Here is a 22,147-nt window from a genome sequence, read left to right as displayed (position 1 = left end):
AATGGTTCCCGAGTGCAGCCGTGTCTGCAGCTCACCGCTCCCCCAGGGAATGGGTCAAATGCGGAGAACAAATGTCACACACCAGTGTGTGACAACCAGTGGGACTTTAACTTTAAACATGATTTACAAACAGCTCTTTCTTATGTTAATCCTTAATGTCAATTATGCAAAAGAAAGTCTTGGAAGCAATTTTCAAATGCACAGCATTAAAAGCCAGCTCCAGATTTGATAACTAAATTAAGCCTTATTGTTTATACCTATAATGTACTTATTCCAACAAAACAGCTAGAGATGACATTGTTTGGGCACTGAACCTGAGATGAATCAATTATCCTGACAGCATCAGTAGCCAGCATCATGGAACAAATTCAATTGTGCTCCCCATCACTGTTGCTGTCAAAGCAATCGTTCTAAAAACAAGTTTTTTAGCAGCTCCAAAGTTATTAAGAATGCAAATGTGACACTGTGGCATATTAAAGACTGAGAAATGTGAACATCATTGTTTGAATAAATTCTGCACAATGCGCATCCTACCACAAGGCTGTGTTCTGCATATAACTAAAAGGAATAAATTCCATCCATCTATCCACTTTCAACCACGTATCCGGAGTTGAGTCGCGGGGGCATCAGCCTAAGACAAGGGGCCCAGACTTCCCTCTTCCCAGCCACTTGGGACAGCTCCTCAGGGGGAATCCCAAGGTGCTCCCTGGTCAGCCAAGAGACATGGTCCCTCTAACGTATCCTGGGTCTTCCGTTAGGTCTCCTCCCAGTTGGATGTGCCCAAAAAACCTAACCAAGGAGGCGTCCAGGAGGAATCCTAACCAAATGAAGGACTTTGGAACGGACACGTTGGGACCGGATCGGGAGTTCTGGTACTGACATATTGGGACCAAATCAGGAGTTCTGGTACTAGGAAAAGACGGTTGAACAACTTGAGGTGAGTTTGGGAGTCAGAGACACTAATCGGAAGCTGGCGTCCAGCTAATAGTGAGTGGGGTCTGAACATATACGGCTTCCTTGTGTTGGACATGATGACGAACTGACAAATTTTATGTCTTTTTCTTTAATAGTTTTTTTTATTCAAACTAACAAGTACAGCAACGGAGTAGCTATTCTTTTCTATTCCTTAGTTGAAATAGCAGACTTCATTCTTCCAGGGCTCACTGCTGCCCTCTGCTGGTTCTTTCAGGTTACAGTCACAGTCCAAACGGTTAACGTGGAGCTTGTATGTCCCTAAACAGCTATTTGAAAATGGTGGATGACCATGGAGCATCGACCACAGTTTATACTGTATATATATAAATGTATAATTTCAAGTTGAGAGGAATATTTAGAATTTATGTTGGTGAGAAATTTTAGTGAAAAAGGACAAGTTTGTGAACTGGAAACACAGGATTTTATAGTAAACTGGTAAAAAATATCACACACCGGGCCTAATATCACCGTTATGGCCGATAACAGATATTTGCCGGTACGATATACTGACATGAATGCTTCTAAAATCAGCAATTTTGTATAAAATGAAAGTGATTAAAGCTGAATTTACAGTATTAAGCACACACACACACACCACACTTTTCCGCTTCTGAGATGATTACAACCACTGTCCACATGTGTCAGAACCCAAGTCCCCAAACCAGCCTCTCCCAGCTAGCCGATCTCCACCATGGACCACAACATGTCCCTGTGTGTCCCTGGGATGAACTGGTGAACAGTGGTGTCTCTGGCCTCCAGCCCAATTACAGAGAATTACGTCATCAAAACAAATCAATGATTACACTCTTCTTCCACTGACTAAAACTGATAAACTATCCTAAAGAGCAAATGTGTTTTCTAGATAATTAAAGATTTTCACTTTTTCACCTTTAAAATAAAGAATAAAAACACAAAGTTCACATTATTTAAAACTGAATACTTCTGGGTTGTGGTTTAAAAAGTCCAATAATCATCAGAACATAGCTGTGGCCTACAAAATAAAAGCATGATGAAAATAGTAAATCTGTTTTCACTTTTTGTCACCACAGAAACAAATAAATGAAGAGAAGTTTTGTCACTAATGTCCGAAAGTTGTCATTAGATAATAAATCTGAAAACTGTGATGAACAACTCTTGAACAACTGTTTTAAAATTGGAAAATTAAATGTAAAAGATAATTCTTTTAAGTTGCCACATATATTCCAGAACGTTAGAATTAATTGTAAAAACATGTTGATTTAAATAAGCTTCTGCAGCTGGTCATATGTATCAAATCTGCCTTTTTTCTTATTATTACAATGTTTATTTAGGCTATTTAATTTATTAATTTATTTATTTACTTGTGTTTTCGGAGGACTAACCTCTTGAGATGAACCACCTCGTTTACAAATGGGTCCTCCAAATGTTCATGGGAATTTGATACAATATTGTCTTGGCTTTGTTAATTCATTCATTTCTGGTAATTTGGTATCTCTTTAACGAAAATTATATTTTCATCCAGCAGATGGCGCTAGATTACTTTCTTAAAAGTCAAAAGAGAACCCAAGTTTGTGACAAAGTTCTGGAAAACTTTTTTCTCAATTCTCCTGATAAGAAAATGTGCCTCTTATTCTTGTTTTATTGATAAATTTGCATTTCCACCTTTATTCATTATTATTATTATTATTATTATTATTATTATTATTATTATTATTATTATTGTACATTATATATATTTGTATATTATTATTATTATTATTGTATATTATATATTATGTATATTTGAATATTATTATTTTTATTATTATTATTATTGTTATATACCTGTAACGTTTATATGAGCTGCAACAGTTAGATGATTCTGAATTAAAAGCATCAATTAAATGCATTAAATATAGATACTGAAATGCATCGTTCACAGACATTAGATTGTACCATTTTGCAGCTTTAGGTTTCCTTAGTAAACAAATAAATAAGGACCTGGACAAAATGCGTTACACATTTTTTCCTTTTGAATGAGTAGAGTACACAGTCAGGTTAATTCAGTTAAATATGATCACACCTGAATGTTTCTAACAAAAAACAACACATGGCCAGACTTTGTAACCAAATCTCAGCATGCAGTAAAATATAAAACATCATAAATATTCCAGAAAAGGCTTGATTGACTGCTATTCTCACCTAATTTTTTTTAAATCCTCATGTTAGAGGAGATTGAAATGGACAAAAGTACATGCCATAAAACAAATTGAATAAATGAAACTAACCTTTATAGAAGCACATATAAAGACTATTTCCTCCATTTGCTGAAACAAACACAAAGCTTCTTTAGGTAACACTTTTATTTAAAACACATTGATTTTGTGTGTGTTTTTTTATTTATTTTATTTTATTTATTTATTTTGCCTTTTACAATACTTTTATTAATTTATTCTTTTATTTCTTCTGAATTTCCCTGAGTCACTTTAGAGACCATGTGAGCAATACTCCCTCCTAATCTAAACACACACACACAAACACACACACACACACACACACACACACACACACACACACACACACACACACACACACACACACACACACAGAAACACACACACACACACACGTTACAGCCTGCCCACTCCCACTGCTCCCTCCACATTCCCTAACACTTGTGTTTCTCTTTCACTCTCATCTGATCTGAAATGTCTTTCCATCACACCAAGAAAGTGCTGCAGCGGCCGCATCCGAGTTCAGTTTCTGGTTCGACTAGTTGGGATTTGTGAAAATCTTGGTGTAAAAAAATACTTTTTAGGCATAATTTGGAAAAACCTTCCAGCTGCAGGCAGCTGCCTTGGCCGTTCCAGAACTATGTCATCTCTACTTTCCCACAAGAAAGATCAGGAACATCTGAGAAAGTCGCTCTCTGATTCTTGTCCAGCACCATCTGCTGCCAGTTCCAGGAGCTCGAGGGTAAGGCCTGAGTATCATCTCTTTGCTGCTTGTTTACACAGAACAAATAATTAAATCAACTTTTAACTAAGTGTCAAATTTACTGATTAAGCAACTTGTTTGTTATTCCGCAAGTTTATGCAGCGATATGGTAACAATCATGTTTTGTTAGCTCATCGTAAACATAGGAATTTACATTTTCTAGGTAGAACATTCATCATATTTGAAATGTGATTAATTTTACTCATGAACAGATCCATTATCTGCAAATATGGCATAAGTTTGAATATTTTAACACTTAACTTTCTGTTGAATGGAAACATTTAAACATCTAACAAATAAATCTCATGTATATCCAATAAAAGCTACGTTTTTTTAAACTTTGTTTAAAAACCCTCATGGCTGCTAATAGAGTTAAATAAAACTAATTGAACTTCTAGAAAATATCAGTTTGAATATAGCAAGAATTTGTTTGTAGAGAAGGATGGAGGGATGCTGGAAGAGAATAATAGCAGCTGAAAGACATGATGACAGGGACGCATGTGGAGGACTGTGATTGTGGGAACTCACGATATTCATGGATGTTTGTGCCTCTGCCGGTCCTACGGGAAGCTTGTGATTCCCACTCGGGAATTAGGGGTCAGCAGACAAAAAAAAAAAGAAAAAGAAAAAGGAAACATAGAAATGATCCTGGGACTCAAAGGACAGTTCAGAGATAAAGACACACTTGAGGACATGAATGGTACAAATTTAAAAACCTTTTCGTCCATCAGCATCAGTTTATATTTAAACCAGGGATTTTTCCAGCAGCATTAATAAACCTCAGAGCATCACCGAGTGAGGCCATTAGGAGGTGACATCAGGCCTGGTTATGATGATACTGAAGTCCTGTAAATGTCACACTGAAGGAGCACGTCAGTGTTTATGCCTGTGAAGCTCTGTCTACACTCAGCCTGTTGATTTGGTTTGGCGTTCATCTCTTCAAACAGCTGTCACAAAGTCTGGTTTCCTCCTGAGGTCTGTGGAAAAAGACTCCACGCTGACAAAAGAAATTTTTTACTGAAAAAAAAAAAAGACTTGGGAGAAAATATAAGTGTAGAATTACTTTTATGAGCAGAAATCAGATGTACTAGTATAAATATATATATATATATATATATATATATATATATATATATATATATATATATATATATATATGATCCTACAAGTAAAATAAAACTCTTTAAAAATCCTGCTTTTGTTTTACAAACGTAAAAAAAATGCTCACCAACACATTTCCTCCTCTTTTACCCAGAAATCTTCACTTGGCCACCATCAGACCTTTTGATTTGCTTCTAAGTACAACAGACATTGTGTTCTACACTCTGACTCTGATCTTTTGAAAGGGGTCAAACTATTTTTAAACTGTTTTTCTTCTTCTGGTTTTTTAAATCTCCACGGACAAATCCCTCACAACCCCTCCAGCTTTAGACGAGATTGTGAACTAATTGTGAGGGTCATTGCCAGAGTTATTACCTTTTTTGGATGTGTTTAGTTATCTCTGTGTGTCAGTTTATATAAGGGATCGTTTCCTCTCCCCTCCTTTAGCTCGCTTTGGTATTTCAGACTGCTATTAAGCTTTGGATGGAAAGTTGAAACACTGCTTCACTGTGAGATGGGCAACTCAACAGTCATGGTTTGCCAAAGTCTCAGAAATATAGATGGATGCAGATGTGCTGTTGTCTGAAAATGTAACTGCAAAGAGAGATTTACTGTTTTTGAATTACGCATCAAACTGTAAAACATTTTCCTTTTGTTTCAGCATGAAAGACTGCTGAGGTAAGCATCCTAATTCAGTTTTAGAAGATTTCTCATTTAAATTGGGTAAAACTTTTAAAAGCTTTCTCATGTCTTTAGATTGGGCTCATCTGGGTCATCCGGCACCTTCACCGACACGTCAACAAATCATGCCGAGTCCTACTTCCTACAGAGGGAGAACAGACTGTCTGCAAAGAAAAGGGCAGAAGAGGAGAAGTTGAACAGTGACTATAAAAAGGCAGGTGATGAAATGAATGCTGGCTCTTTCCTCTAAGGACAACAGATTAGGTTGAGAGGATTCTGACTGCAAGGTATTTATCCAGTAAGAAGTCAAGCTGAAGCAAAACGTTTGTTCTGTAAATGTTCAATTTCATTTTCCCCGTTTAGTGCAAGTAGCCGACCTGCAGGTCAAAGGTTCAATACAAGAGCATCTTATGATACATGATCTGCTCTTGTAGCGCCTTTCTGAGTCAGAGGACTCCAAAGTGCTTTACAATACAGTGTATCACACCGACAGGGGCGAGGCTTTCTGAGCCCAGGCGCCACCAGCTCCTCTGGCCACCACCAGCAGGCAAGGTGGGTTCAGTGTATTGCTCAAGGACACAACAGCAGCATTCTCTGGTGGGAGACAGGATTGAACCTGCAACCTTCCAATTACTGGACAACCCCCAGAGCTCCTGCTGCTCTTATGTATGAATGAATTAAAAAGAAAATCAAAATTAAAGTCATTTTCTTTTTTGAACATTTAACATATGATGCAATAATAATCATATTTTATAAAACTTTATTAACTGGCTAATGTTAAAGCTGCTAAAGCATATCTGCAGAACAAGCTAGGTTCTGAGTGCAAACACGGTCATGTAACACTCACTCCTCCCCTCGGGTATCTTCTGCCGGAACCGGAAACTCGCAATGCCAGATGAAACGAGGCAGCGCTAAACACCAGTCAACGTTTTTCAGCGTCTTTTGTTTTTTTGTGACATCAAAGGATGTTTTTGTATGTGGGACTCTGGTAGTTTGTCCTAAAGTTGAAGTGGTAGCAGCCGGCTGTTTGTCCTTCGCTGATAGTATTAAGCGGAGAACCTCTCACACCAGTAGTGCTAAATACGTGAGCGTGGAATGAGTGGAGGTCCCAGGGAAGTGTGGCAGACAACCGGACGGTGCAATAGTTGCTTTCGCTCCGAAAGTTGTTAAGAGGCATGAAAAAACATTTTAAGCTAATTTGTTTTTCAAATTTGCCATTGCAGCTTTAACAACATTTTATAATATTTACGAAACACTTTTATATTTTGTGCAATTATGTAAAATTTGAACAGTAATAAGTAAATAAAATTGGCCCTTCCCACCTTTAGATCCTCCCCCAGGGGGCATAAGAGATTAATCGGACTGGATTTGGCAAATTTGTGAAGACGGTTCTAATCCTGATACTTCATCTAGTCACTTTAAGAAGAAATCGAGAGGGTTTTCTTCAGTGGACACGATCTAGAGATGGAAAAATGTGTTACACCTTTAAGCCTTTCTCCCTACTTTCGTGATTACAGCTGGAAGCTTGTTTGTGATAGCGTACCTCTAGCAGACCAACAGGGCAAAAACACATTAACCCTCTCAGGCTCAAAATAAGTTTTGATAAAAGGACGAACAACTAAGTCCTTCAGGGTTGCTTCTGAGTTAAAAAATGCTCATGAAACACGTATGTGGAGTAACCAGGTAGGTAGGTTTATGTGTTGCAAATCTGCAACGCCTGCCTCCAGAGGGTTAAGCACGATTTTTTTTAAACAGCTTATTTGTCCATGAGAAAACTTGCGAATTCTGCATCTGTCCAGGTCTGTCCTCAATGCACTTGCATGCCTTGTGATGGACATATTTTGGTAAACTGATATTTTGACCCTTTGCAATATAATTCCTAAAAGGAGTAAACTGCAAATTGCTGCTTTAAGGCCAGAGGTGGTTTAGCTCGATGCTAGGCTGAAAGGGGTTATATTAAAATAGCCAAATGGGATATTTTTGACTCATGGATGTCACATCTAAACAAGTAAACAATTTCAGTTTGCCACACAATGCTGATATACAGGCAGAAGTGAACAATACAACCGACACAAAATAGTTTCAGATCAAATTCAAATAACTTCAAAATGGGATCGTCACTTTAAAACAAGCTTCAGTCGCTGACATTACACCATGAAAACTAAACAAATATTTTTGTTTTCATTTGGTTACTAGTAAAATGAGTCTTTTGTACTTCTGTCTGTATTTTATAGATGTATGAGAAGGCAGTAGCCACTAATCAAAGGCTCAAGTCTCGACTGGAAACAAGTAAACAGGAGCTCTCTGAAATCCTGGACCAGCTGCAAAGAACTCAGGTACTTTTTTAACATCTTGTTTTTGTTTTTTCTAATTTAAAAACAAGAAAGACAAGATGTTATAGATTGTGAAATGGTGCTTCAGTTCACCAACAACTTTGTGCTGCAGAACGGGAAGCCAGATGATGGTTCCTACATGCTTGAAGCAGAAAAAAAGGTACAAATATCTATATTTATATTTATATGTATTTTTTATTGTAATTATTTGTATTGAATTATCTCAACAGGGGAGTTGGAGCCTTAAAAAGAAGATATCAGATATGGAAGATCAATTAAAGGTCATTTCATGTGTTTTAAATTTATTACCCAGACACTCTTTGGCTGTTCGTCAGTCAGTGGTGATGAAACTCGGCGTTCTGTGTGCTGTTTTGTCTGCGATGCTTGTAGCTGACATCATTTGTCACCATTGTGATGCCTTGGCTGTGGAATGTGTGAAGGCTTACTGAGCAATAAGTAGTTAGAGTGAGCTCATGACTGTCTGCTGTGTTTGGCCCAAGAGACAAACAACAACCTCTTGTTTACTGTCAATAAAATGTCTCAACAAATGTAAGATGTTGGTCTGAATATGGCCATTCAGAACAACAGGTGTGTGTGTGTGTGTGTGTGTGTGTGTGTGTGTGTGTGTGTGTGTGTGTGTGTGTGTGTGTGTGTGTGTGTGTGTGTGTGTGTGTGTTGTAATCTAGAGAGCATTTTTGCAAGAACATTACAGCAATAAAAATTAATAAAAACTCGTGATATTTCTGTTAGGTCTAACACATCATTACTAAAGAAATCTTCACTGAGATCTATTTTTACTCATTATTTTTTAAATGTGACCGGTCAGTCTGACCTTCACATGCAGCCTAAACATGAAAATATTTTTCCTGCATTAGCATAACATAAAATAGGCGGGGAAATGCTTACATTAGAAAAAGACACACAGAACTACAATACACTGGAAATTAGCATTCATGGACGCACCCATCTTGGCTTGTGATGAGGAATGCTGTTCATGATTTAGCGTCCAGGACAAGGCAGACCACATTTTGGCTAGCAGAAGCTAACATTATCATTCACAACTCCACAGCACAGCAGAACTCCTTAAGGCTTTTGTTATTTCAATAGATAAAACGTTGTTGTACTTGCCACAGTTGTACAGCAAACAAAGTCAGAAGAGTCGCATAGCTATTAGCCAATGAGAGAGGAGATGTTCAAATGTCAGGAAGTAAGTCTCCTAAATCTTGCTTTGGTCCAATACTCGCCCTGAACACTTCTGTGAAGTGCACTTAGAGCAAATGCGCAGAAAGGCCCCGAGTGTGTAGTGCACAAGTGTGCTGAGTTGGCACAGGCAGTGTGACCACAATGCATGCTGGGATGTTGGTTGCTGTTTGTGCTACATACTCATAGAAAAAAACATTGATTTGACAAATATTACATCCATTGCTGTTCACATTACATCTTAATCCGGATAAATATCATTGATTGTTTAAAAATTAACTTTTTCCATTTGAAAATAAATATTTTCAGAAAAGGGCTGCACAGTGGCGCAGTGGTTAGAGCTGTTGCCTTGCAGCAAGAAGGCCCTGGGTTCGCTTCTCAGCCTGGGATCTTTCTGCATGGAGTTTGCATGTTCTCCCTGTGCATGTGTGGGTTCTCTCCGGGTACTCCGGTATGGAACTAGCCTCCCACAGTCCAAAAACATGACTGTCAGGTTAATTGGTCTGTCCAAATTGTCCTTGGGTGTGAGTGTGTGTGTGTGTGTGTGTGTGTGTGTGCATGATTGTTTGTCCTGTGTGTCTCTGTGTTGCCCTGCGATGGACTGGCTCTCTGTCCAGGGTGTACCCCGCCTGTTTGCCTATTGACCGCTGGAGATAGGCACCAGTCCCCCCGTGACCCTACATGGAAAAGCGGGTTCCGACAATGGATGGATGGATGGATGGATTTTCAGAAAAGACACTTGAGCCATTAATCCACCTTCTTCTTGAAATTCCCACGCAACAATGGATTGTGGGTAATACCCTTGTCCGAAGTCAGCATCGATGCAGACTTGGGCAAAGTGCAGAAAAAGATACAAAAGTGGAGTGATCAACTTCTGCACTTGAGAAGTGGGACACCCTACTCAACCCCAGACGGTAAAGCACAATTGAAGGGAGCAAGGTTGGAAGTGTGAGAATAGGGATTCTTGCCACCTTCTGCTCCTCTCTGCTCTGACTTGCTTCTACTTCCTGAAACAGGAGCGCCAGAGCTTTTTTCCAACCAAGGTCAATTAACAATTGACCAACACTGGTATAAAACGACACTCATTTATACCAGCGGCCTTTGCAAATGTGTTGAAATTAATAAGTTAACTTGTTTAATTAAAATAATTCCCTTTCAGGTGACTCATAAATCTGAACATGTTTTATTTTTCTGTGTTTTGTCTGCAGGTTAAAGCTGAGTTGAAGCTGGAGAACCAGAGACTGAAGGATGAGAATGGAGCTTTAATTCGAGTCATCACAAAGCTCTCCAAGTGACACAGGATACCAGAGGAAGAGAGAACAGACGTAAAACAGTCAGCCTGGGAAATAAACTCTGAAAGGACAAAAGTTCATCACAAAATTTCAATAATTATTAATGTGAAAGATTTAAAAACTGTGTATTTCAGGCATTAATCCTGCTTTAGGTTTAACATTTTAGTTCTATAAAGGCATGTTTTATCGGAATAAATGTAGATATTTTCCCACCATAAATTTAAAATGTTATTTTTTTATTTGCACACTCACAAAATAAATGCATGAAAGTTTAAGTGAATATGTTTCCATCGCTGTTAGAGGGATTAAACATAAAATATATGTTCATACAGTCAATAAAAATGAATCCTTCTATTTTAAACATGATCAGAAATGGTTAAACTTCTATTGTTGGAATAAACTGAAGATTTATTTAAAAAATAAATGAGTACAATATATAATTGAATAAAATCAATCCTTCTTACATCATAATAAAAAATACATTTAAATTGAAGTAAATAAAATGTTGAAAGACACAAAAACGCTGCCCCACACTGCCATCTACTGACCACCAGTTTAAAAACACCTTTTAAAGTAAGCCACACAAGACTTAGATTCTAAAAAATGCTTTTATTATTATTTATTATTTATGATTACAGTTTCACAACACACAGATAGGCTGCCTCGCATATTCTCTACATAGATTCAAGTTTACACGTGGATACGTTTTTTGGTCTTTTGTTGCTGGAAGAAACTTTGGCAGAAAATAAAATCATGCATTTCACAAAAAAGGCACAACTAGTGGCACACGTACACAACAGACTAAAACTAGGGTCAACGAGGAGGAGCGTAGCCTCGTCTATGTAGCTTCGGTTGTAAACGAGACAATAACAAGGTGTGTGTCGTGGCTCTGTTGACATATAGTGAGGCGGGACTGCAGGGGAACCACAATGAAAACAGCAGGTTGGTGATATCGCAGCATCATTGTTATTTGTTTTCCCAGGTTGGGTTACTGTTTTTCTTGAGAAACCCTGGAAGACATGGATTTTGTTGTCTGCATTGCAGGAAAACATTCGTAAGATTCAAAATCAGAAAACAAAGGAGCAGGTCCTTGTTGCAAATGCACAGAATGTGACAACACACCAAATTCGACCAGATTTGCAACCAAACACACGGCTGACAACATAATTAGACGTCTCTTTACAGAAAAAATCCAGGTTCTGACAAACTGCAGATTAATGTATCTTCATTTTAGCTTCTGGAGAGAATAAAGCATTGATGGGCTGGAATATAAACAAGGGTTATTTATCCTCGCGCAGCATGTGCTAACAGAAAGATCGATGAAATACTTGTCTCAAAGAACAGACGAGGAAACACAGCCGGATGTAAAATCATGCACTACTGTCACACTATCAACTCTTCCCATTCTAATGCATGACTTTAACACCGTCTTCATTCAGAAAGTGGTGATTATTATTGATTATCATACCAATAAACAAGAGAACAGCATCAATATGATGTAATAATTCACAGAAATGATCATGTAGAGAAATAAAATGTGTGGTGGGAATTACGAAAAAAGGTTTTCACTACACATTTGGCAGGAATAAATAAAGAAAACACTCAAAGTCACACTGAGACAAAAGTTTTGGTTTTGTATATAAAGTTGGTTAGAAACATGAATCAGAACTGATTTCAGGCCAGATGAACATTTAAGATGACAGAAGACAAAGAAATAAAAACACAGTCATGCAGTGGTTTGAGGGGTTTTTGCATCACAAAAAAATAAAACTCTATTTCTGTGAATGTTTCAATCAACCATTCAGCTTCAATCAGAAAAAATACATACACTTTGCAGCCAGTGCACTTTTTATTACTCTAATTTATTATAAAAATGACACAAATCACAAACACACATTCACAACACATGTATAGATTCTCTTTAAAACATGCTACTATTTACAATGTCTCATAATGACATGCTGTAGCCTATTAACAGGTGTGTGCAGTGAAGCTCCGTGGGTGAACCAGTCTGCATGCTGCTGCTGCTGCTGCTCAGCTTTCTTGAGTGAGGAAACACAAGTTTTTCAATAAACAGAATTTCCGTGTTTAATTTGTTTTTTATTGTGTTGAAATTTTGAAAACCACTGAGTTCAACTTCATGTTTTATGTGTTCTGAATAATTTATTTTAGGAGATGACATAGCTGTTTATTTATTAGGTTTTTTTCAATGTCGACACCTTCAGATGCCACTTTGAGCTGAGGAACGATACCTCAGCTCTAATGATTACCCCTACAGCAGAAATGAGTGAAATGTTGCATCAGAAGTACCGGCCAATCAAAGTACAGACTAATCACATGACATATTTTCATTTGTCCTTTAATACATGATCAATACTTTTGGTCAGTTTGTGTTTATGTGTGTTGATTCATTTCTTAAAGTCAGCAGTTAAATTCTGCCAATTTGGAAGGAAGAAATCAAACATTTCAACATTTTGTCTTTGAACATTCCATCATTCTTTATTGTTTGTGTAGTTTTTGTAATAATAATAATAATAATAATAATAATAATAATAATAGGGGTGGGACTCGATTAAAAATAATCTAATTAGTTAGAGGCTATGTAATTAATAAATCTTGATTAATCGTGTTTTAATCATTCAGAACAATTTGTATCCAAGCAATTTTTTTTAATCAATAACAATATTAGGGAGGAACATACCCACACTGTGGTGAGTATATTTCTGTAACCAGAAGGTCTATTTGCTTACTTTGGTCTCAGTATAAAGGAAACCATCGTGGGATTGGGTGAGATTTGTAAATATTGGTATTTGTGTTATTTATGAAATATAATGGACATGGATGTAATAGAGGTGTAGTGTAGAGTTCTGGAGAAGTTCTGCTGAGGGTTACAAGATTAATGTAGCGTGTTTGCTTGTGAGCTCCTGCTGTACTAAAGCTCATGTAGATAATGTTACTGCCTTCTAACAACTAGAAAACATAACAGTAAAAAAAGTAGATTTTATTCTACCTTTCTTTTCTTTGTGAAGAGTGATGTCATGAATCATTTAATTGTAGTTTTAGTTGTGTTTGGAGCACACAAAATGCATTAAGTAAATTTAATAAAGAGACCCTTATTATAAAGTGTTACCTAATTTTCTATCTAAAATAATACTCCTTGACTTTGACGGAAAGCAATACTGTACAAGTCAGTTCCTTTCAAAATAAAATGAGTTAGTCGAGTTATTTAGCAGCAGCGGCAGAATTAAAAAGCAGCATAGCACAAATCCTTCTGGTGTCCAAATAGTCAGGGCCGTACGTCCAGCAGCACATTCAGTTTCCCTGACAGCTTCTGAAATAAACACTAAAACCAAGCTATCAACTCAAAATGTCACATCAGGAAGGCACCCTTTTGATTTCTGTCCTACATTAGATCTGACAGAATAAACGTGGTGTTGAACTTTAAATGCACAGATGTGATTTCATAGCAAGAAAAAAATAATTGCTACATCATCTGGTTCAGCTTAGATCCAAACTCTTGGACTTGAGAACAAACTGACTCTTTTCAAAACTACAGAACCTTCTATTGGAGGTGGTGGAACACTTAGAGCAAGCTAATACTGGGTGAGGTGTGTGCAGAGCAGTAGGGTTAATTAAAGGCATGCTCTATAAACTAAACTAAAGCTTTTTAAATCCAGCATTATCTTCATTATGTATTCATTCGGTTTAAGCACCCTGTAAATCAGTTTCTTCAAACCAAAAAGACCAAAACTCGATCATTAATGAACAGCTCACTCAGTAAATCAACATCCCTCTGTTCAGTAAACACTGACATCTGATGCTAGAGAGAGTTTCCTTTGACTCATCCCGAATGAAAGGATTTTCTAACGTTTGTCTTTTTTTTTTTTTTTTTGCTGAGCAGGATTCCGTATTGAGTCATTTGTCAGGTTGCAGGGTTCATGCAGAACAGGATCAGGGTGGTTTAGAGCAAAGAGCTGGTTGGTGAGGTGGTTATTTCTTTGCAGCCAGAGCTGCGAGCTGCCCATCAATATCCTCCTCTGGCTGCAGCGCATGCCACTGGGCGATGGGTCGGCGTGGGTTAGCCAGCATGTCTGACCAGTGCTTAAGACCTAAGCCAGTCGCCTTGCTGCCGACAAAGATCTTCCCGATGGCGTCGTTCTTACCTATCTTGTCATAATCAAACACTGTGACGACCACCAAGATTTTCTAGGAAAGAAAGAGAAAAACCCATTTCTATGTTAGCGAGAAAAATTTGCCCCTATTGTTTATTTTTCTATTATCTATGTTTCCCCCCTTGAGTGTTAGGGACAATAAAATATGTGAGAAGAGTCCTTTGACAATCCTTTATGATTAATTTTTGCACTAAAACCTATTTTGCTTAAGCTCCATTTATCTGAACCACATCTGTCCCCTGACACATTTCTTGCTGGTGGGTGATGCCACTGTCTGCCCGTGTCTAGGGCTGGGTGTTGTATCTGCCGGCTTGCTCCCGGTGGCTGCCTGGTGGGGCCTGGGCCCTTGGCCTCTGTCGGGCCTCTGCTGGGGTCTGGGAAATGGGTGAAACTGATCCTTTGGCAAACTCCCATGAGGTCACATAGAGTGACCTCTAGATGTTTAGATCGTCTCCATCGTCCAGGGGTCTTGGGGGGCAGGTCTGTGACCCCTCACACTCATTATTGAGCATTCCTGCAGAGAAACCTTACTCACACAAGCACATGTACGCTAACAGGTGCTCACATAGTGCTCTCACAAGTATGTGCTTGGGTCTTTTTGACACATTACCCCGGGATGTAGTTGACACTAAATGTACTATGAATTACCATGTGCATGTCAGCAAACATTGTTACTGTTAAATGTTGTCATGTGGCTGGCACAGTTTTGTTGTGTGTGTGTGTGTGTGTGTGTGTGTGTGTGTGTGTGTGTGTGTGTGTGTGTGTGTGTGTGTGTGTGTGTGTGTGTGTGTGTGTGTGTGTATGTGTGTGTGTGCCCCCAGCCCTCTTTACAGTTTATTTTTGTGAACTTTCCCCCACCTCTTCCTTTCATCTCCATCTCCATGTCCGTTGGGATTAAAAACAATCAAAAGCAATTCTAATAAAGTTTTGATATCAGGTGGCGTCATAGCTGAGTCTATAACACTCCACCTGTGAAAGTAAAAAAAAAAAGCCTGAAACATGTTAAAATAAGAAATATTTATAACTGATTGATGCACAAGAGGATGAGACAAAGTTCAATAATTAAAATGGTTTAACGCTATGAACTGGGGTCACTAGCTAAGATGGTTATAACCAGGAGTTGGGAATAATTTTGTCCTTAGAGGATTTGCGAATTTTAGAAAGTGCAGAAGCCTTTGCCTGTGTAACCATAGATGTTGCCTCCATCTTTTCAAAACAAAAGCCATAGAGGTTGACATTCACAGGAATAAAACTCCAAAATGTATTAACATTTTCATTAAAATCAAAAGTATTTAACAAATTAAAAAAGACAATAAATCATATCAGTGACACAAATGTTTTATATGACTTTTACCTGCATCTGTTCCAGTGGGATTTCAAAGCTGAAGGATTCGTTATAATAAGGGTTGAGGGTGTTCTTCTTGACAGTTGTCTTCTTCTTCTTCAGTCTCTTACCCCCCTGCAGCAGCTGGATCTTCACATAAGGATCTAGAAGAGATTTTAGCAATTTTGCTTTCAGCGCTGATACATAATGCTAGATTTTCAGTTCCTTACTTTTTGGTGCTGAAAAAGCTAAATATCTTCCTTTCTAAAACTTTCTATAAAAGATGGACTTAAGTTCAACTTGACATCCTTTCCATTGATCTTTCTATTTTGAAACTTTGCTCTTCGATTTGATGTGCTTTTCTGAAGACCTAATGAGCATCACTCCAAACTTCCATCCATCCATTTTCGTCCCCTCATCCGGTGTCGGGTCACGGAAGCAGCAGCCTACGCAGGGAGGCCCAGACTTCCCTCTCCCCAGCCACTTGGGCCAGCTCCTCAGAGGAATTCCAAGGTGTTCCCTGGCCAGCCGAGAGACGTAGTTTCTCCAGCGTGTCCTGGATCTTTCTTTAGGTCTCCTCCCAGTTGAATGTGCCCAGAAAACCTCACCAGGGAGGCATCCTAAACAGATGCCCGAGCCACCTCAGCTGGCTCCTCTCTATGAAGAGGAGCAGCGGGTCCACTCCGAGCCCCTCTGGATGACTGAGCTTCTCACCCTATCTCTAAGGGAGAGTCCAGCCACCCTGCAGAAAAAACTAATTTCGGCCGCTTGTATCTGCGATCTTGTTCTTTCGGTCACCACCCAAAGCTCGTGACCATACATGAGGGTAGGAATGTACATTGACCGGTAAATTGAGAGCTTCGCCTACTGGCTCAACTCTCTTTTCACCAAGACAGATCTATACAACGAACACATCACTGCAGATGCAGCACCAATCCTCATGTCGACCTTGCTCTCCATCTTTCCCTCACTCGTGAACAAGACCCTGAGATACTTAGACTCCTCCACTTGAGGCAGGACCTCGTCCCTGCCCCGGAGAAGGCATTCTACCCTTTTCTGACTCAAGACCACCATCTGCAAAAAGCAGAGATTCAACCCTTAGGCCACCAAAACAGATATCGTCAACACCTTGGCTGCACCTAGAAATCCTGTCCATAAAAGTTATGAACAGAATCGGTGACAAAGGGCAGCCTTGGCAGAGTCCAACTCTCACTGGAAACGAGCTTGACTCACTGCCAGCAATGCAGAGCAAGCTCTGACACCGGTCTTACAGGGACCTAACAGCCTGTATCAGAGGGCCTGGTACCCCATACTCCCGAAGTGCCCCCAAAGGGCCCTCCGAGGGACACAGTCCACAAAACACATGTAGAATGATTGGGCGAACTCCCACACACCCTCCTTAGGGTGTAGGTACCAATCTTCCTTAATTAGTTTAAATGTTTTATACCAGATAATCCACAGGCATCCATCTTCTTCAGATTTTTGGCCTCCAGGATGCAGACGGTGAGCTTCCCAGCAGTGGGGACGTAACGGAGGGAGATGCAGATGTCTCCGAGTTTCTCAGGCTGGGAAAACAAGAAAAACATCAAATTGATTTGTTATCCAGATCACTTGATGCTAACATTTAAATTCATAGCTTTAAGCATTCTAAGTAGAACCTCCTCTTGGTCAGCACTCTCCAGGTCCCGCCACTCTTCAATTGGACGCCCAAGGTCGATGGTGTTCATGGGCAGCTTCACTTCTCCAATGACGTCGTGTTTGGAGAATCTGTCATAATCGTACACCGACATCATCAGCGTCTTCCCACCCAGCTCCTCGTAGGGCACCTGATCAGCAAAGGTTTCTTTATCTTAATGTTCATTAAAATTTTCATTTAAAAATATCTGTAAAAGCTAATAGCTCACAATTATTTGTAAAGACACAAAATAAACTGGAAAGGTGGTAAAACCACCAAAATATTTCTCAGACATGGCCACTAATGCAGTTCACTGATCCCCAAACTCATGCAGAGATGAGTTTAACCAGTGTGTGATGACTAATGGAACCTCACACCTATCTCCTGCGTTAGGTTCTGACTAAAAATAGACGGTGAAACTCGAGGATTTGAAAACCTTGTCAGATCTACGTCACACTGTCTCTTAACATTTATGAATTCACCCATCTTGGCTCACGACGGGGAAGGCTGTTGATGGTTTAGAGTCCAGGAAAAAGCAGAGGACGTCTCGGCTAGCAGAAGCTAACCGTTAGCATTAGCAGCTCCACCACACAGTAGAACTCCTTCAGGCTTGTGTTATTTGTGGCGATAAAACATCAACATTGCAGAACAAATGGAGTCAGTGATAGAGTTGTATTGCTGTTAGCCAATCAGGGGCGAGATGTCCAAATATCAGAAAATCCTGTCTTCTGAAGCTACTTTCCCCTCTGGTTGAAATCTCTTTGCTGAAATAGGTGCACCGGAGCTTTGTGTTCCCAGAAAACAACTTACACGGTATTCATTCCTACTAGAGACTACTGAAAATGTATTAAAAACGAGTGAAGGACCACTTTATATCTCCTTTCGTTTGATTGTGAAGGACACTGAAAGGTTTAATATGTAAGAATGACGTAAGGGTGACCTCATGTGGTCACATTTAGTTACTGCATTATTAGCTCAACGTTAGCCTAGCCTGTTTGACCCGATATTAGAGTAAAACAAAAAAGATGGCATGGCTTCAGGAGCAGCTCCAGGATTTTGTCCTGCAGTAGCTTTGCAGTAACTTGCTTACGGAGTGTAAGGCATGGACGTAGATCTTTGTTTTGCGAGGGGGGAGGGGGGAGACTAGGACCAAGCGGCAAACAATCGCATTTAACATATATTTATACTTACTGTATGAAGACTGTTTTGTGATTACTTCACAGTGGAGTTCTTATGTATTGCTCCTTTATTATTTTTGTTCTAACATTTGCTGTCATCCAAAATGTGTGCAGTGACACACAAACTTACTTTAAAAACAAACGTCTCATTGAAGACAGGGTTTAGTGTTTTCTTGTGAACTTTGGTGTCAAACTTCTTCTTCTTATCAGGATGGAGCAGGACTCTGACATAGGGGTCAGATGTTCCACCCGAGTCCATCGACATCAGGTCTGCAGCTTGAAGGATCCCGACGGTGAGCTGAGTACAGATGATTTATTAGGATATGATGAAAACTAATTATGTAAAAAATAAATCCATGAACTTGAGTCAGAGTCGTATTTGTTAAGAACCTTGGTGTTCTCAAAGTCGTAATCGATGGAGTATTGCAGCTTCCCCAGTTTTTCTTGTTCTTTCTCCTCTTCCTCCTCCTTCTCTTCTTCTGTCATCCCGGTTTCGCCTTCGTCATCATCGTCATCCTGGTTTTTCTGTGGTGAAAAGGTCACAAAGAAACTGAATTACAGGTTGCATGGGTCCCATTTGCAGCACAGGATTCCCCATAACAACCAGCATGCCACAGACACTGCAACTCCTGGACATTTTACTCGTTTTGGTTTCTCCTTACCTGCACAGGGCCTGCTGATCAAAACTAAAGATTTACCCACTCAGAAAGGGGGAGAATTTTCAGATTCGTCCAATTCAGCATTCACACACCCCTCATCATGTCACTGTTTTTCTTTTGGGATCAGAGGGCAATTCCTTTGACATGCTTGAGATGAACAGTAGAAGCCAGAGTCAGTCATTGCATGCTAGTTCTACTAAAAGGGGGCCAGAACTCTTCAGTGAAATCAGAAAGTAAAAGAGATTGTCTCGTTGTTAACTGGTTAAATGTTTAACGTCACCAAATCAACAAGGAGATACATTTCAGACTACAAATGAAACTAGAATAATGAGAATATGGTGCAAACTTTCTTTCATGCCAGTAAATCTACCTAAAGTTGAAGCTAATTTATCAGATAGACTCCATTCATCCATTTTCTATACCCGCTTGTCCACGGGGGTCGCGGGGGGCTGGTGCCCATCTCCAGCGGTCTCTGGGCAAGCAAGCGGGGTCCACCCTGGACAGGTTGCCAGTCCATCGCAGTGTTACACAGAAACACACATGGGACAAACAACCAAGCACACTCACACCTAAGGACCATTTAGAGAAATCAAACAACCTGACAGTCGTGTTTTTGGACTGTGGGAGCAAGCCAGAGTACCCTGAGAAAACCCATGCATGCACAGGTAGAACATGCAAACTCCATGCAGAACCACCCCACGTTGGGATTTGAACCCAGGACCAGCACTAGCCACCGCACCACTGTGCAGCCCAAGATGGACTCATTCCATACAAACCAGACATTTTAAGGCTGTACTTGTTATAATTGTGATGATTGTGGTTTACAGCTTATTACAACCCCACATTCACAATCTCAGACAACTAGTATGTTGAAAAGGTTCAACATTCTAGCCTCAAAGTGTCACACTCTTATCAGCTCATGAATCCAGAACACCTGCAAAGGGTTCCTGAGCCTTTAGATGGTCTCTCAGTCTAAACTGAATTACTGACATAAATTGACTTTTGCACCATATTGCCATTTTTCAGTTTTGCCTGCAGAAAAACTCAAGGAACTGGCTCACAACAGCAAATATAAACCATTATACGGTGATGGTTAATTTAGTCAAGATGTTTATTCAAATTAAGTTGTCAAAGTAAAATATTCCCTTTGAAATGTCTGGAAACCATAGATTTCTATGAAAAGCCATTTGTTCTGGTTAAAAATTCAGTTTTAGAAACAGTTCAGTTGTTGTTAAAGGTGTTGCTCACGCACAAATATTTTATAAAACTTATAAGAAATGTGAGCAATGTATTGTCTTGGTTTTGAGAAATCAACATATAAAATGTACAAAAATTATGTTTTGTTGAGTTTTGAAAATCTCAAATTGTTTGTAAACTCATTAATTTGATCTCTGATGCCCAAACCGGATTAGAATTAGACATAAATTCAGTGTTAAAATCCTTAATGAGATAATTGATTGTTTATTTCTTTAAAATGTGTGTCTAGATTTTTCTTATTGTTGAGATTTGCAATTAAATTAAACATTATCAAACTACAGATTCAGAAATATTTGTTTAGCTCATTAAAAATTCTATCTAACAGGAAGATATGTATAAGACATATATTAGGTTATGGTTGTGAATTGGGAACTAATGGCATTATGGAAAGCTGATGTGTTCATTCTGACAAGGAATTATCAACTTATGCATATCTGGTCTGACGACCCAGTCTGACTATTTTATATTAAATGGGCATGCCAAATATTTGCTGTATTGGACTCAGTGGCTCCCTCTGCTGTTGGTTAAGAGATATATCAACTTTGACACACTGCATTCACTCTCCCTTTTATAAAACAATAGGGAGAGGAGCAGTGGAGCTGCAACAGAGATGGAAATGAATAAAGTAAATGACGTGAGAAATAAATGAGTTGAATTTCATCAATTTACTTAAAAAATGTTTCATTTTGGTTTGAATCACTTGTTTAAAAACTATTAAATAGCAACTTCAATGTTGTGTGTGTGTGTGTGTGTGTGTGTGTGTGTGTGTGTGTGTGTGTGTGTGTGTGTGTGTGTGTGTGTGTGTGTGCGCGCGCGCGCGCATGTGTTTTCATGGTTTCTAGATAAGAATGTTTTACTGGGACAACTGCTTTAAGTCTGAGTAAACTATAATCTGTTTCTTTATGCTTAAAAGTAAATGAAAAACCAACAGATCCAAAGTTAGGAACACAATTTCAGTTTTCACTTTTATCCTAAATGATTTGTGACTTAGAGACACAGCCTGCTGGTTAAAAAGTCTTTGTCGAAGTGATAAGGACTTTGTAGCATATTTTTAGCGTCTCCACATCCTACTTGTTGAAAATTACAGTCCAAAGCAGAGGTGTCCTATCCTGGTTCTCCAGGAGCTCAGTCTTGCATGTTTTAGATGTTTCTCTACTGAAACACTTGATTCAATGCTTGAATTGATCTTTTCTGCATGCCCTTATTTTCTGCACAAGTGTGTTCAACCCCGAAGACCTCAGCATGTGTGTTAGAGCAGAAAAACATTAAAACATGCTAGATTAAGCACCACTGAAGGGAAGGATTGGACACCAAACAGGAAGTGTTTGATAAGTTTAGCTTATCA

General features: G+C 39.0%; 2 protein-coding genes across 4 annotated transcripts in view; one reads left to right on the top strand and one right to left on the bottom strand.

Moving 5' to 3' along the window:
• The first annotated feature begins 3,598 nt into the window (after positions 1-3,598).
• Positions 3,599-10,971, top strand: LOC107385031 (protein phosphatase 1 regulatory subunit 12B). The gene is made up of 7 exons (XM_054731601.2): positions 3,599-3,909; positions 5,693-5,709; positions 5,788-5,926; positions 7,947-8,048; positions 8,158-8,205; positions 8,276-8,326; positions 10,454-10,971. The coding sequence occupies exons 1-7, from the start codon at positions 3,808-3,810 to the stop codon at positions 10,538-10,540; spliced, it is 546 nt and encodes a 181-aa protein (XP_054587576.2). The 5' UTR covers positions 3,599-3,807; the 3' UTR covers positions 10,541-10,971.
• Positions 10,972-11,131: 160 nt separating this feature from the next.
• LOC107385029 (synaptotagmin-2) overlaps positions 11,132-22,147 on the bottom strand; it is a 31,225-nt gene continuing 20,209 nt past the window's right edge. For 2 of the 3 annotated variants that reach the window (XM_015958597.3, XM_015958598.3), the window contains exons 4-9: positions 19,277-19,411; positions 19,017-19,184; positions 17,692-17,859; positions 17,481-17,598; positions 16,064-16,197; positions 11,132-14,743 (exon numbers count right to left, since the gene is read on the bottom strand). In XM_015958597.3, coding sequence (XP_015814083.3) covers positions 14,528-14,743; positions 16,064-16,197; positions 17,481-17,598; positions 17,692-17,859; positions 19,017-19,184; positions 19,277-19,411 — 939 coding nt within the window. In that variant the 3' untranslated portion in view covers positions 11,132-14,527. The remainder of the gene's footprint in view (positions 14,744-16,063; positions 16,198-17,480; positions 17,599-17,691; positions 17,860-19,016; positions 19,185-19,276; positions 19,412-22,147) is intronic. The other variant, XM_070549492.1, reaches the window with a different exon arrangement.

This window comes from Nothobranchius furzeri, chromosome 3 (assembly GCF_043380555.1).
Source record: "Nothobranchius furzeri strain GRZ-AD chromosome 3, NfurGRZ-RIMD1, whole genome shotgun sequence".
Taxonomy (NCBI): Eukaryota; Metazoa; Chordata; class Actinopteri; order Cyprinodontiformes; family Nothobranchiidae; genus Nothobranchius; species Nothobranchius furzeri.
This window is presented reverse-complemented; position numbering and strand designations above follow the sequence as displayed.